The sequence below is a fragment of the Pituophis catenifer genome, unplaced genomic scaffold (assembly GCF_029215685.1).
Source record: "Pituophis catenifer annectens isolate HBS135680 unplaced genomic scaffold, rPitCat1.0.hap2 SCAF_1, whole genome shotgun sequence".
Lineage (NCBI taxonomy): Eukaryota > Metazoa > Chordata > Lepidosauria > Squamata > Colubridae > Pituophis > Pituophis catenifer.
In genome coordinates this window covers 249044287-249059550 of record NW_027256881.1, presented here as the reverse complement: position 1 = coordinate 249059550, position 15264 = coordinate 249044287, and the positions used below count along the sequence as shown (strand labels likewise).

The 15264-nt window shown below is 36.4% G+C and overlaps 1 protein-coding gene across 1 annotated transcript in view; it reads left to right on the top strand.

The window, feature by feature from the left end:
* The window catches only part of LOC139327572 (receptor-type tyrosine-protein phosphatase eta-like), a 104978-nt gene that overhangs the window by 70733 nt on the left and 18981 nt on the right, over positions 1 to 15264 (top strand). Inside the window, exons 2-7 of the mRNA XM_070957430.1 lie at positions 3752 to 3770; positions 5208 to 5429; positions 8921 to 9187; positions 10053 to 10319; positions 12275 to 12541; positions 14778 to 15038. Of these exons, the coding sequence (XP_070813531.1) occupies positions 3752 to 3770; positions 5208 to 5429; positions 8921 to 9187; positions 10053 to 10319; positions 12275 to 12541; positions 14778 to 15038 (1303 nt within the window). The remainder of the gene's footprint in view (positions 1 to 3751; positions 3771 to 5207; positions 5430 to 8920; positions 9188 to 10052; positions 10320 to 12274; positions 12542 to 14777; positions 15039 to 15264) is intronic.

Below are 15264 nucleotides of genomic sequence, written 5' to 3'. Positions count from 1 at the left end.
CTCCCCTGGGTGGCTGAATGGCTGTTTCGGGAGCAGGCTGCAATAGCCTCGCAGGGCCCTGTAGCCTCTGCCACTAACTTGAGGCTCCCTTGGGTGGCTGAGTGTTGAGTTGGGAGCAGGACAAAGGCCTGCAGGGACCTGGTGAGGTGGTATGGGCGAGGGAGATAGGCATGGAGGAGGAGTGCTGCAGCATCCCAGTGATTGGTGCAATGTCGAATGACCATAGGGGCACTACAGGAGTCATAACTTTGAAACCAGATGATAAATAGCTTTGTGTATAGTGGAGTCCATCGTAAGTTCAAATTGTCACTAAGTGACTGGGCGTAAGTCGAGGACTACCTGTATTAAAAGTGACTAATTAATAACTAAAAAAATGGTGCTAGAGGTATAGTTCCAGTGGTGGGTTTCACTTACCTTTGCTACCGGTTTGCTCACGTGCACTCACTATGCTCATGCGCGTGCCTATTCTGCGCATGCGCAGAAGCTTTTCCGCGTGTGCAGAGCGTATTTGATGATGTTCGGGTGGGTGGGCAGAGTCTCCCATTGTCGCTACCGTTCGCCTGAACCAGGGCGAACCGGTAGCAACCCACCACTGCATAGTTCCTATCCTTTCAAATACAGTGATATTTAGGTCGTAACAATTACGTTATTAATTGTTTCCGGGAAGCACAACAAGTGCTAAAAGCAGCCGGTACCAAAGAAACCATCTGACTAATGCTTAACCTTGGTTTTGGCCAGAAAGGGTAGCGAGTCAGCAAGGCAACCAATACCGACAAGTTTCTAGCTTGCACGTTGATTATCAAAAAAAGAGAGTACCGGGATAATTTTTTTGTATCAAAATACATTGAGTAACAAATTCAATGAGTTTTCAAAGCAGTTGAGTACTGAGGTACCACTGTAAATCATCTTTAAGAGAGCAAAATACTGTGCAAAAGTCGGTATTTTAATTTAAAAACAACAAATCGGAAGAGCTATACAAAGATTTTTAAAAAAATCAACCTACCTGCAGTTTGCACTTTTTGCAGTTTTTATATAGACGAAAGTTGGATTTAACTTCCTGATATAGGCAAAACTAACCAGCTTCTTAGCTAAATCATTAGTTTATATCAGAAATCTGAAGGCTGATGAGAGCCGATAAGGAAGCATCTTGTTTGTTGATACATAAAATGTGAAATTTTCGGATCCCTGGCAAGTGATAGAGTTTATTACATTTACATTCTTCTATTTGTTCTTTTAAAATGAAAAGCCAAGATAAAAGCGGTAAATTGAATGAGTAAATCGGTGATTTCAAAATTCAAGCCATGTGTATGAGGGATTTTGGAGTTGGAGATAAGATTTAACGTTGCAATGTTTATGCAATAAATCCCAGAAGTTAATCAAAGTTGAATAAAATGCATTGCAGAAAAGATGATCCTCTTTTAATGAAAGATAAATGTGTCAATACTAAGTTTTTTAATGTGTTTTCAGTGCATTTATGGTTTTATTCTGACCTCTTGTGGCGTTCTCTCAGTATTACATGAGATAATTCCCAGTGTCCTGTGTGCCTTATGAAATATGAATGATAGTATTAATATATTTGAATGTGCATTGATAGATGGATCATTCTCCTTAACACATTACCTCATGGAAGCAGGAATTAAATCGAATATGAAAGTAATTTTTCAACAGGAAATACAGATTGTAGAAAAGCAGATTAATTTGTGTTTTTAGAGACAATGTTCAGATAAATTTAAGAATGTTAAAGCCCTTATATAAGAAACTCCCAGGCTTTCAATATTCTTGCAGAATCTATAATATTTCTGAGTTAGAATTTATCAGAAGTAGTAAAACTGCTAAACGCCCAATTTATATACAGTAAGACCAGAAATTACAGACTTTTAAAATGTATTTGCATTACTTTGCTTAGTTTACAAACTCTGAGTTTCATTGTGAGGCCCTGAATGACCTTTGCATTCATGGATTTCAGGCTGGGCTGGGAATTGTAGGTGTCACTATACATAATTATCAGGGGTGAAATGTAAAATGTGTTACTACTGGTTCTGTGGGCGTGGCTTGGTGGTGGTGGGGGTAATGTGACTGGGTGGGCATGGTCAACTTTTTCTTTTTTTAACTTTTCAAAGCATTTTTTCTAATGCTTTGAAAAGCCTCTGGCGATCAGGCAACTCAGTTGGAATCGTCAGAGACTTTTCAAAGCATTTTTTTACCACCTCTTCGGCCAAGAGGTTGCAGAAAAAAATGCTTTGAAAAGCCTCTGAGGATCCCAGCTGAGCGGCGTGATCATCAGAGGCTTTTTTTTTTCTTTTAAAAGCATTTTTTTGTCAGAAGAGGTTGTAGAAAAAATGCTTTTAAAAGTAAAAAAAAAGTCTCTGATGATCGTGCAACTCAGCTGGGCATGATGGGGGGGGCAGAGGGATTTTTGCTACCAGTTCTCCGAACCACCCGCCGCCATCGCTACCGGATCAGGCGATCTGGTCTGAACCGGGAGCATTTCACCCCTGATAATTGTGTATACTTAGTGTTATCTGGACCCAGACTATGCTTTATAAAGAAAGAGAAATGGAGAGCTATCTTCGCAGATCAGGGATGTCAAACTCAAGGCCTGCAGACTGGATCTGACTCAGGGGGTGCTTAGATCTGGCCCGTGGGGCCGCCGTGGAAACAGTGAAACACTGGCCCGTGGGGCCTCTGCCAGTGAAAATGGAGCTAGTTTTCATTTTCGCTGGTAGAGGGTTGCAGGAGGCCATCGCAGCTGGAAATAGAGCTCAGCAGCCAGTTATTACTGGCACAGTACTCAGGCCACCACAGGCGCCCCCGACACGACTGACGTCATGCTGCCCATGCCCACCCCAGCCCCCCGAGGTCAAACACAATCGTGATGAGGCCCTCAATGAAATTGACACCCCAGTTTAGATCCTACAGAGACAAGTTTTGTGTTCAATGTAAATTGATTTCTAATACTAGAATTTATAGCTAATATGTATTCCTACCACTTGATTATCAGATGAAAGTTTTGTTTACAATACAAGTAGTTCTCATTTACTGACCACTTGTTCAGCAACTATTCAGTTACAATGGCCCTGAAAAAATGACTTATGACTGGTCCTTGAAGTTGCAGTGTACTCATAGTCACATGATTGCAATATATTGCACATATATTTACTATGGCTGCAGTGTCCCACAGCTGCGTGATCACCATTTGCAATGTTCCCTGCTGGCTTTTAACAAGCAAAGTCAATGAGAAAACCAGTAGAAAGTCACAAGTCACAGTTGTGTGACATCGCACTTAATGACCCACACTTATTTGTTTAATAACCACAGCTGGAATTGATGTCATAAGTCAGGGCTGTCACATGACATCATGGTTAATGATCACACCGCTTAGCGATAGAGTTGCTGGTCCCTATTGCAGTCAGTAAGTGAGAATTATCTATATTGGATGGTTTCAATTAATAATATTCAGTAACGTTCAGCCATTTGATGGAATAAAATTAAATTTTACATTTGCAACTAATAATTTAACTGGGACATTTTTGACATTTGAGGGCTATTTAACTTTAAATGTTCCTCAAAGGGAAACAAATTTGAATCAAACAAATTGATTTGGATCAATATATTTTTAAATTTGACTGGTGTGTTAGAACTATAACATAGTTATAATATTGATTCAGAGATATACAGTACAACTAGTACTAGTGTAATCCGTTGTATACAGATTCAAAATATTTTAACACTATAATTTCTTGTTTTACAGGTAAAAGTCACTGCTGCATGTAAGTACTATGCTGTTATATATCTCACTTTCAGTATTATGCTTAAAGGTTTTCCCAGAATCAACACTGATGATTCTGTATTTGTATAAATACTTAAAACCACATACTTCTATAAAGAATCTAGGAAAGATCATGGTATTTAACCTATAATTTGAAATACACTGCTTTTCACCATAACAAGTTTATTGAATATTGAAAGGATAACATAATAAACTTCATATACAGAAGTAGATGGTGACCAGGCTTATATAGCATGCTAAGCTCTGATTAAGCATGTTTGTTAAAATAAATTAAATTTAAATTAAATAACTTCATTGTCAGTATACCCATACAACGAAATTCACTTAACACCCAAAGACCAGGTTCAAACACACATAACAATCCCCAAACACACTCCCACCCATCATAATTCTCCACCCCTAAACCACCCAAACATCCACACAACAGACCAAGTAATGCTGTCCAACAGCTCACTGATGGTGGCCCTTTAGTTCATTGTTGAGTGCAATTATAGCTCTGGGATAAAAACTATTCAGAAAACGTGTGGTCCGAGTTTTAATTGTTCTGTATCTTTTGCCAGAAGGCAACAGTCCAAAAAGATAGTAAGCAGGATGGGAAGAGTCTCTGAGAATGTTATGCAACTTTCTCAAACAGCGAGATTCGAAGATGTCTTCCAGGGCTGGTACAGGTAGTTAATTACAGGTAGTCCTCACAACTGCAATTGAGCCCAAAATTTATGTTGCTAAGCAAGGCAGTTGTTAAGTGAGGTTTGCCCATTTTATAACCTTTCTTGCCACAGTTGTTAAGTGCATCACTACATATTTGTTAAATTAGTAACACGGTGATTAAATGAATCTGGCTTCCCTATTGACTTTGCCTGTCAGAAGGTCACAAAAGGTGATCCCATGAGCATGGGACATTGCAGCTGTCATAAATATGAACCAATTGCCAAGCATCTGAATTTTGATCTCGTGACCATGGGGATACTGTAAAAGTCATAAGTGTGAAAAATGGTCAAACTTCGAAGGGTCACTAAATAAGTGGTTGTAAGTCGAGAACTACTGTACAGTTGATTGGGTTCACACACAATAAATGTGTGTGAATCTTGATACATTGGCTTTGTACTACCTAAGCCAGCCTTTTAATATCTGAAGCAGTGGGATATCTATGAGGGTGCAGCATACCCTGTTCACCCATTTTTTGCATTATATTCTTTGCAAATGGTCTAGTGAAGAATACATTAACAGTCCATCAGTACTATATGCCTCCTAATCTTAACAGCATCAACTCTTGTTCAATTCATGATATCTGGAGCTTGTATAAATTATGAACTATTTTCCCCACCAATTAATAAAGAATAAAAACTAAATAATGTTGCACTATGTTACGAAGTTCTGGTTATTTAAAAAATATCTTTTTCTTTCTTTTTCTGTGTAGGTATCGAATGCAGTTCCTTAAACAACGTAACAGTAACAGAAAAAACAATAAGCGTCCAGTTAAACGACAACTTTACAATAACAAGTGTAACTTTTCAAAATAAATCAGATGTGGGTCTTCCTGAGAAAGATTTAATATCTAATCTTTATCCTGGTTTTCAGTATATTGTTCATTTCAATAATACTAAGGAAAGTAAAAGTTGCTGCAAATATATTTTTACAAGTAAGTAATGGATTAGAAATTCCACAAAAATAGTTTTCAAGATCATTCTGATAGGATTGTCATTGTTACATTTTAAGATGAGAGAAAAAATGTATAGTAGGTGTTGGAAGGAAAAGCCATCTTGTTCCGTTCCAAGCTTGGGAGAAAGATGCTGGAAATAACACGGAGGTTGATTGGAAAGAAAGATTTTGTTTATTGGTGAACAGAACCACCAGGGTTTGTGATTCTGGGGGAACTGACCCAGAATCGCATGCGGTTGGTGGTTATGCTTCATCATCTTTCCAATCAGCCTCCATTTTATTCCCAGCTTGGAACTGGAACTGGATTTTTCTTCCAACATTGGTAACTTGAGCTTACTCAAATTAACTAATAATTAGCTCATGATTAAGAGATCACAGCTTTCTTTTTTTCCTGGAACTAGGTGTAGCCAGTGAGAAAATGAAGACTGAATTTAATTTTGTCAGTATTGCCTTACTATCAGACTTCCTTTGGCTATCTACACAAGAAACTACAAAATTAAGACTTGCAAAGATAACAAATGTTTGATAAGTAGATATATTGTAGCAAAGTCCATGAAGCCATTGTGAAAGAATTCCAGGAACTAGGTTTTAAATGCAAGCCTTATGTATAATGTAATCAACATTCAGTTTTTTCTATCTTTTCCTCTACTTACATGTTTTAATCAGATAAGACATTCTTTGGAGTCCTTGGTACTTTCAGAGAGAACTGTGGGTTCCGCTGTTCATGCCTGAGCTACACATATTCTCTCCTACTAGAAAGATATTTTCTTCTGGGTGGCAGAAACAATTTCTACTGCTTTGATACTAGCTTGATCTAGTATCAGGGTAGTTGCTTCTGCTTTGAACTATGGTGCTGGAGAAGACTCCTGCGAGTCCCTTGGACTGCAAGGTGATCAAACCGGTCAGTCCTAGAGGAGATCAACCCTGACTGCTCTTTAGAAAGCCAGATCCTGAAGATCAAACTCAAATACTTTGGCCACCTAATGAGAAGGAAGGACTCACTGGAGAAGAGACTAATGCTGGGAATGATTGAGGGCAAAAGAAGAAAGGGATGACAGAGAATGAGATGGCTGAATGGAGTCACTGAAGCAGTAGGTGTGAGCTTAAATGGACTCCAGTAGATGGTAGAGGACAGGAAGGCCTGGAGGAACATTGACCATGGGGTCACAATGGGTCGGACACGACTTCGCAATTAACAACAAAAGTTGCTTCTGACTGTGTAAGAAGTGATTCTCATAGTTAATATTTGCCAAAGGAAGGTTTTGAATTGGCTGTAATGCCTGGTTATGTCATGAAAATTAAATTCTAGCACACAGGTGATACAGCAAACTAAAATCCATGTACTTATACCAACTGCCTCCCACCTACAATATTTGTTGATACAACCATCCATTAGCTGTTTGTTTTCAGGTGGTCGTGTGTTCTAAACAGACTGCGGTGATCACTTCCAAGGATTTTTGGTGTATAAAATGTAGAGCTTTTAATCTCTATCCCCCAATAGTTTGGTTCAGAAACTTCTGCTGGCAGAAAAATCTCTCATCCTCTTCCCCCTAATAGCTCTTAATTCTGAGAGATTGGAAGACCTGAAAGACTATCTCAGTAATAGATCATCATGAAGCAAATATGTGTGGTCACTAAGAGTTGACACCCATTTGATGACATATAATCAAATAAGCAATATGGAACTGGAGGGTAAGGTGGAAAAACTGTTACAAGGTACCAGCTTCCCTGTTAATCCAGTGGAAATAACTTACCAGATCTAAAGCTTTCTGTCTGTCAGTCCAACTCATTATTAGTTTTATAGCATTTGTTAGAAAACTGGAGTGAAAATGATAAAACTAACTCTCTTTCAGACTCATACATCTCTTCTATTTATTCTGTTAGGTCATTGCCTATTGCATCATTACTCAACAAATGTCCCCCCCAAAGAAATGGAACCCAGCCTTTCTCTTGTCTCTCTCTGTTTTAGCAGTTTTCTAAGCCTGAACTTAGAACTTGGTGCGAATCCTTTAAAAAGGTTCTGTTTGGAGCAATTACAGTGAATTCCTTCATTTTCCAATTCTCCCACTCTCTGAAGACCTCTGTCTTGTGGTCTCCTCATGAGGAACACTAAGGGGAACAGCTTGGGCAATCTCAAGTCCTTTCTCTGTCCAGATAGTGTCAAAGTAGCCAATCTCCTTGTAGGCTTCCTGTTTGTGGTTGCAAACATTAGCTCCACTTTCCACAGAACCATCTTCAGCCCACCATCTTTCCCAGAAGTCCAGAAACAAACAGATTTTCCATTATTAAAGAAGGGGCAGATGGAAACCTTCCTTCCCATTCAACAAGATCTTGCACAGGGCATAAAATGTGGAAGAATTTAAATCTTGATTTCATAGTAAATAGGGCTTGCATTTGATACATAGTAGATGCTGGAATTCTTTCATAAAGACTTTATTATCATATTTCCAATATGTCATGGTAACGCGAGCCTCATAGGTTAATTTGTTAAATTTTTGCTGCACTACTTTAAAAAACCTTATCTCCAAACTGGTTGTATAGGGATGTAGACTGTAAATTACATTTTCTTTGTTTTCCTATAAAAATATAATTGCATGCCACAGGATAGGGTTTCAGCCTGAAACTTTCAGATAAAGGAATAATTAAGTTTTGCTACTATATCTTCCTTATTATTAAATCTTAATATTGGTGTTGCAGCATTTATTTATTACATTCTGCTTCTAAAGTCTTAATATGGGCGATAAAATGGCCATGCCATTTTAAAATTGTAATAATATTAAACATCCTTTTAATTGTCGTATCTTAAAATGGTACCACAGTATTAGAAATGGTGAAAAAGAGAAGACTTACAGTAACATCGTAATCTGGGTTAGTAATACTTAATGGTATGATAAGATTTTAATTCTCTGATCAAAGAAAATTGTTTTCTGTTTCTTAAACAGAGCCAAGTCCTGTTCATAGTATTCATGCTGAAAATATCACCAACACAACACTGAACTTAAGTTGGAAAAATGATGATAAAAATGCATCCAGTTACACTTACCAAATAATTGTTGATGTACCTGGTGATCTTCGTAATAAAAGTTCTAATAAATTGAGTGAGCCAATTACTAACTTGCAACCTGGAAAGTCATACAGATTTAAAATATATCCACAAGTAGATGGTGGTAAAACTAAAGGAAACCCAAATGAAACAGTTGTTCATACCAGTAAGTACACTTTATTAAGTGAAGTGATTGGAGTAGTTAATGCTTATGGCTATTAAATGAGCTTCAATCATTATTATATCACTCTCCTTTATCACCATCTAAAACTAAATGTAAACTCTTTTTATGGAGGGAAGTACATATAATTAAGTCCATTAATTAATTTCATTAATTTCAAGTGTGCTTGGATTCTTGTTAACATTTTATGTACATCAATATTTTTTTGTTTTATTTACTGGTAAAAGTAATTTTGTTTTTTTCACAGAACCGAGTCCAGTTTCTAGCATCCACGCTAACCATCTCAATTCCACATCAATAATTCTGACTTGGACCAATGAAGATGTAAATGCTTTAACCTATATTTACAAAATACTTGAAAAAGGACCTGATTTTCATAATGATATGTTTTCTAATACTGGAAATACAATAGTCAGTAATTTGCAACCTGGAACGTTATATAGCTTTGAAATAGCGGCACAAATAAATGGGACCAATATTACAGGAGACACACAAGAAATAAGTCTTTATACAAGTAAGTACATTAAATTAACAATGCAGTTAGCCTGACTCTTAATTGGATGTTTTTATTTTGTTTAACTTTTCCATATGTTAAATCTAGGTTACAATAATAATATTTTGGGGTTTTTTTTGGTAAAACAAGCCCACTCCTTTTTTGTTAAGACAAAAACACTCAATTTTTTGGCATTTTATTTGTAAACATCAATGCCACAAAAGTGGATTTATCTTGGAGGAGTATCTTGTGCATCTTACTGGCTTGCCACATCAGGCCTAATCCTATTATAAAAAAAGGCAGAATCTCAGATATTGGGTTGAGTGAGCTTAGAATTTTCTGTATGGTTGAGAATATTGTAGCACTAGGGTAGTAGTTATTGGAAAAAAATGTTTCAGCTGACACAAGCTGTGTTCTTTCTCATCTTTCTATTCAGTGGAAGGATTCTGAAATAAAAATGAAATAAAATTGAGGCAACTACAACTAGAGAGTGGAGGTGGGGAATAAATGGGCAAATTATTATTCCATGCCTCTTTCACAGTTTATTTTACATACGGTCTTTGAAACCTAAATAGAGTTTTGTATCTGCCAGTCTGATTGACAATTTGGTACAAATTCCATTCTAATCCAAGATAATTTGAAAGAAACATTTAATTGTTTTACTTAAACTGAGCCCAACTTTTCAGTCAACACCCAAAGCATCAATATTATAACACTATAATAAGCTCCTAATTTGTCAAATAGAATTAATAACTAGAGACATACTGTATGTTGTACGAATTAAAAAGTTGCAATTTATATGATGATTTCTAACCCCATAGAAAAAATGCTAAATATTTAATCTTTATTATCATTCAGTACGTAAAAGTCTTTTTCTCTTAAATAGAGCCGAGTCCAGTATACGATATTAAAGCTGAAAACATCACTACTACATCTGTGGATTTAAAATGGAAAAATAATGATACAAATTCATCAAGTTACACTTATCAAATACATATTGATGGACCTGATCATTCTTATAATGAAACTTCTGATACTACCTATGTATCAATTCCTTACTTGAAACCTGGAACATCATACAGGTTTGAAATATATGCACAACTCGATGATAATAAAACCAAAGGAGATCCAAGTGAAATAAAAGTTTATACAAGTAAGAGCATTAAAATAAGAGATGTGATGTATATTTCATTATTACATAAATATTTATATAAAATATTATCTGCATGTGCCCTCGGAGGTAAAAATTATACATTTCTGATAGAGTTGAACAAAAGAGGGTACCATGTATAGTATGCTGGAAAACTCTTTCCAGCATACTATATATGGAAGAATATAAGTACAGGTAGTCATCGACTTAACAAGAGTTCATTTAGTGACCATTCAAAGTTACAACGGCACTGAAAAAAGTGACATGACTTTTCACAGTTATTGCCGTTGTAGCATCCCCATGGTCACATGATCACAATTCAGACACTTGGCAACTGGTTCGTATTTATGACAGTTGCCGTGTCCCAGAGTCACGGGATCAGCTTTTGCAACCTTCTGACAAGCAAAGTCAATGCGGAAGGCAGATTCACTTAACAACCGTGTTACTAACTTAAAAACTGCACTTAACTGCACTTAACAACTGTGGCGAGAAAGGTTGTAAAATGAGGCAAAACTCACTTAACAATTGTTTCACTCAGAAACATAAATTTTGGGCTCAATTGTTGAGGACTACCTGTATATTTTTCTACATCATATATCATTTTTCTTGTGAAATATTCTGAGATTTTGTTTATTTGTACTGATTTATTAATTTCCTGCAAATTTCCAGGAAAAAAGTTTGATGAAAAGAACAAAAATAAAAGGCCTGGGGAAATCAGAAGTTCTTTTCTTTGCTCAGAAGAGTAGAACAAATATGATTCTCTATTGTTGGCATTCCACACCTACAAATTAACCTTTAAAAAAAAAAAGCTTTGTTAGTCATCTTGTGGTGACATCACTTGCAAGAGGGCTTCTAAAATGGTCACAGTCTCGGTAGGGATACAGAGTAAGCATTAAGGCATTGGGAATATAGAGATTAGTAAATATCTGGCTGATTTTTCAGTGCACGTTAATTCTAATTTATTCCAATCTAATAATTATTTTATATTCTAGGCTGAAAAGTTTGACATTATAGAACTTTTATATGCATTTTCCCTAATAGGAGAATATCTTAATATAAATTACTAAATGGTCATTTGTCCAAATATTTAATACAAAATCATCCTGCTTTCTCTTATCACCAACTTTTGAAATCGAAATTTTACATAATTTAAACTAAAAATTTACTACTCTTGGTGTACAGTTTTGAGTAGTACATTTTTAAGATGGGAAGAAAACGTGCTTTGTATTTTGCTTAAGTCTTGTTGAGAGAAAAATGCATGACAGCAGACATACTTTTATGCTAATATTCGTTTCATTTGTTTTTATTTATGATTTATATCCCACCTTTATTATTTTTATAAATAACTCAAGCTGGCAAACATACCTATTACACGTTCCTTTTATTTTTCCCAAAACAACAACCCTGTGGGGTGTGTTGGTTTGTGAGAAAGTGACTGGCGCAAAGTCACCCAGCTGGCTTTTGTGCCTAAGGCAAGACTGGAACTCACAGTCTCCTGGTTTTTAGTCTGGAGCCTTAACCGCTAGAATTCTACATTTCAATCCTATAGAATCTTCACCGTTTTTACCTCCTCACATTGCTACTGATTAAATTCACCCGAACCCTTAACTAGTTTCAGTTAAAAAGTGAATTACAACTCCTTCAGATATTTTATGCAACAACCATGCACCTATTAAAACCATAAGGAATATTATACAACCTGTGTGCATCAATTGCACAATATATATTTACATTCATTAATCTAAATGTATTTTCCTTATAAAATACATATTATAAATACTATAACACTATAATAAGATCCTAATTTGTCAAATAGAATTAATAACTAGAGACATACTGTCTGTTTTGTGAATTAAAAGGTTGCAATTTACATGATGATTTCTAACCCCATAGAAAAAATGCTAATATTTAATCTTGATTATCATTCGGTACGTAAAAAGCCTTATTCTCTTAAATAGAGCCCAGTCCAGTATATGATATTAAAGCTGAAAACATCACTACTACATCCCTGGATTTAACATGGAAAAATAATGATACAAATTCATCAAGTTACACTTATCAAATACATATTGATGGACCTGATCATTCTTATAATGAAACTTCTGATACTACCTATGTATCAATTCCTTACTTGAAACCTGGAACATCATACAGGTTTGAAATATATGCACAACTCGATGATAATAAAACCAAAGGAGATCCAAGTGAAAGAAATGTTTATACAAGTAAGTGCATTATTTTTTATGTATTTTATAAGAAAGCTTACATGAGCTGCACATCTCACAGTGACTCTGGGCCGCTTACAGAAATATAACTCCAAATAAAAACCCATAAACTCTCCCCCCCATGACAACAATCAGACCATCCACTTGATGGGGTCCCCACATCCGTGGGCAAAACCATGTGCCTTTTGAATGAGTGTCAAGGTGGAGGTGAATTATTTCTGCAAGAATGATTTTTCCACATGGAAAGGGCTACCATGGAGAAGGCTGTTCTTCTTGGTCCCACTGAATGGACCTCCTTAAGAGACGGGATCTGTAACATACCCTGCCTCCCCACTCTGGTGGATTGGGTAGAGCACAGGTGTCAAACTCGATTGCGTCATGTGATGTATCATGACATATCGTGACTTTTTTGCCTTTGCGGAGCCAGGGTGGGCGTGGCTTGCATGTGACGCATCCGGGACGCATGATGCCAGATTGACACCCCTGGGGTGGAGCAATGACCTCTTAAGAAAATGGCAGACTACAGCATCCATAAAATGCTGGAGCACCACCCTCTCCCATAAAGAAGCATTAACTACTGCCAGAACCCACCTACATGCCACCTCTGGGGAAGCTTTCACAAGCCAGGGACATGGATTTAAACACAGGTGGTTGTGCCTATATCCTTCCTAGGATCCTGTTCAATTTTTTCAATAATGTGAATACATAAAATGTGTTTTATATAAGCAAAGCTGTACAGGGGTATTTATGTTAAACAAAAGAGGCTATCATATACAGATAGCTCTCAGCCTATGTCCCTTCATTCAGTGGCTGTTCAAAGTTTTGATGTCTATAGAAGTTCTCAATCATCCAGGTCATGATTGTCTCAAAGGTGCTTTTTTCAAAAGGCAACTAGACTTTCTGAAGAAGCTTCTTGGCTGAGAAGTGAAATGTTTTAAGAAAAAAAGAAGAAGAAAAAACTCCAAAGAAAGTCCAATTGCCTTTGGGAAAAAGCATCTTTGAGAAATCATGACCTGGATGATTGAGAATTTCTATAGACATCAAAACAGCCATTGAGCGATGGTACAGAAAAAATAAAGATACATCCAATCCTCAAAGTTTTGGCCATCAAATGACTCCCATGGTCACATCACAGTCTGCTCAGTGTGCCAATTAGCAATTACATTGTTGCAGGAAACCATGCCATGTGATTGCCACTTGCATCCTTTTCCATCTTCCTGCAAGCAAGGTCAATGGAGAAGCTAGTAGGGAAGGCAGCAAATTACTCCAGTATGTATTCTTTCATTTGCATGTGGCCTACAGTGGCCTTCCAGGCCTTCCTCTGTTTTCCCCAACTTGTATGTCATCTGCACCAGGCCTCCCAGCCTCCCCTAACTTGTGCAATGAAGTGTGATCCTATGTAGCTGAATGTGTGCTGCTTTGGAGTAAACTTTTCTGCATCTAAGTGTTATAATTAACATGTTATAATAGATAGGAACTTGACATTATTTGCATCCTACCCTTTTTCTTGGGAAACATTCTCAGATTTGATTTATTTCTGTTGACTGATGAATTTTACCCCATGATTAAGCTACCTGCTAAAAGTATTTAAAGGACCAACTAATTATGAAGGAGAATCGGTGTTATGATGACACCATTCACAGTACTGGAAATTTAATGTATTGCAGCTCAACAGTCAGCCTGCTGCTTTGTTGTGGTGAATTTTGTAAAATGAGGATTGTATAGATTAGAAGTGAATTTTATTGTGAAGTTTTGAATGTTTTGTGATTTTTTATGCTGAGAGTTGAATATTATTTTACTCCAGAGTAAAATAATCAAGAAAGGATGTAAGCTAAAATGTAATTTCTTATGTATGCGAATGTCAGTAATACACTATTTTTTTAAGATATGAAAAGAAAGTGGTTTGCATTTTGCTGAAGACCTAATTGGAGAAAAATGCATGATCATGGATTTATTTTGATCTAATATTCATGCTGCTGTGAAGGCTGGTTGAAGAGGGTGTCCACATTTACTCCATGCAAGCTTCATTTCCCTGCCCCCCCCCCCCCCCCACATTCCTACCTGGCCCTGATTAAGAACTCAAACCCTTAACTAGTTTCAATTAAACTGAATAAAATTCCTGCAGATATTTATTCAACATTCATGCATCTGTTGAAACCATTAATTATCATTCAACCATGTCTGTCTAGTAATATTTTAGACTGAATAATATAAAAGCATTTTATTTCTTAAACAGGACCCAGTCCAGTGTATGATATTGAATTTGAAAATGTCACCACTACAACTCTGGATATAAAGTGGAAAAATAATGATACAAATGCATCTAATTATACTTATCAAATATACATTAATGGAACTAGTTATTTTGACAATAAAACTTCTAATACTCCGTATGTGAAAGTTGATGGCTTGAAACCAGGAATATTATACAACTTTGAAATTTATGCAGAAATTGATGGCAGTAAGGGAGATCCAAAGAATACAAGTGTTTATACAAGTAAGTGAATTTAAATGATGTGACTGTATAGGAAGCCCTCGATTTATGATGGGTCCTAGGATAATATGTAAATTTGATTTGCAATTTATTTGAAATTAAATTGACAAATTCTGCCATTATGGAGCCTAGAGCAAGAGAACAAGTACAGGTAGTCCTCAAGTAACAACAGTTCGCTTAGTAACCATTCAAAGTTACAATAGTACTGAAAAAAGTGGCTTAGGACCAT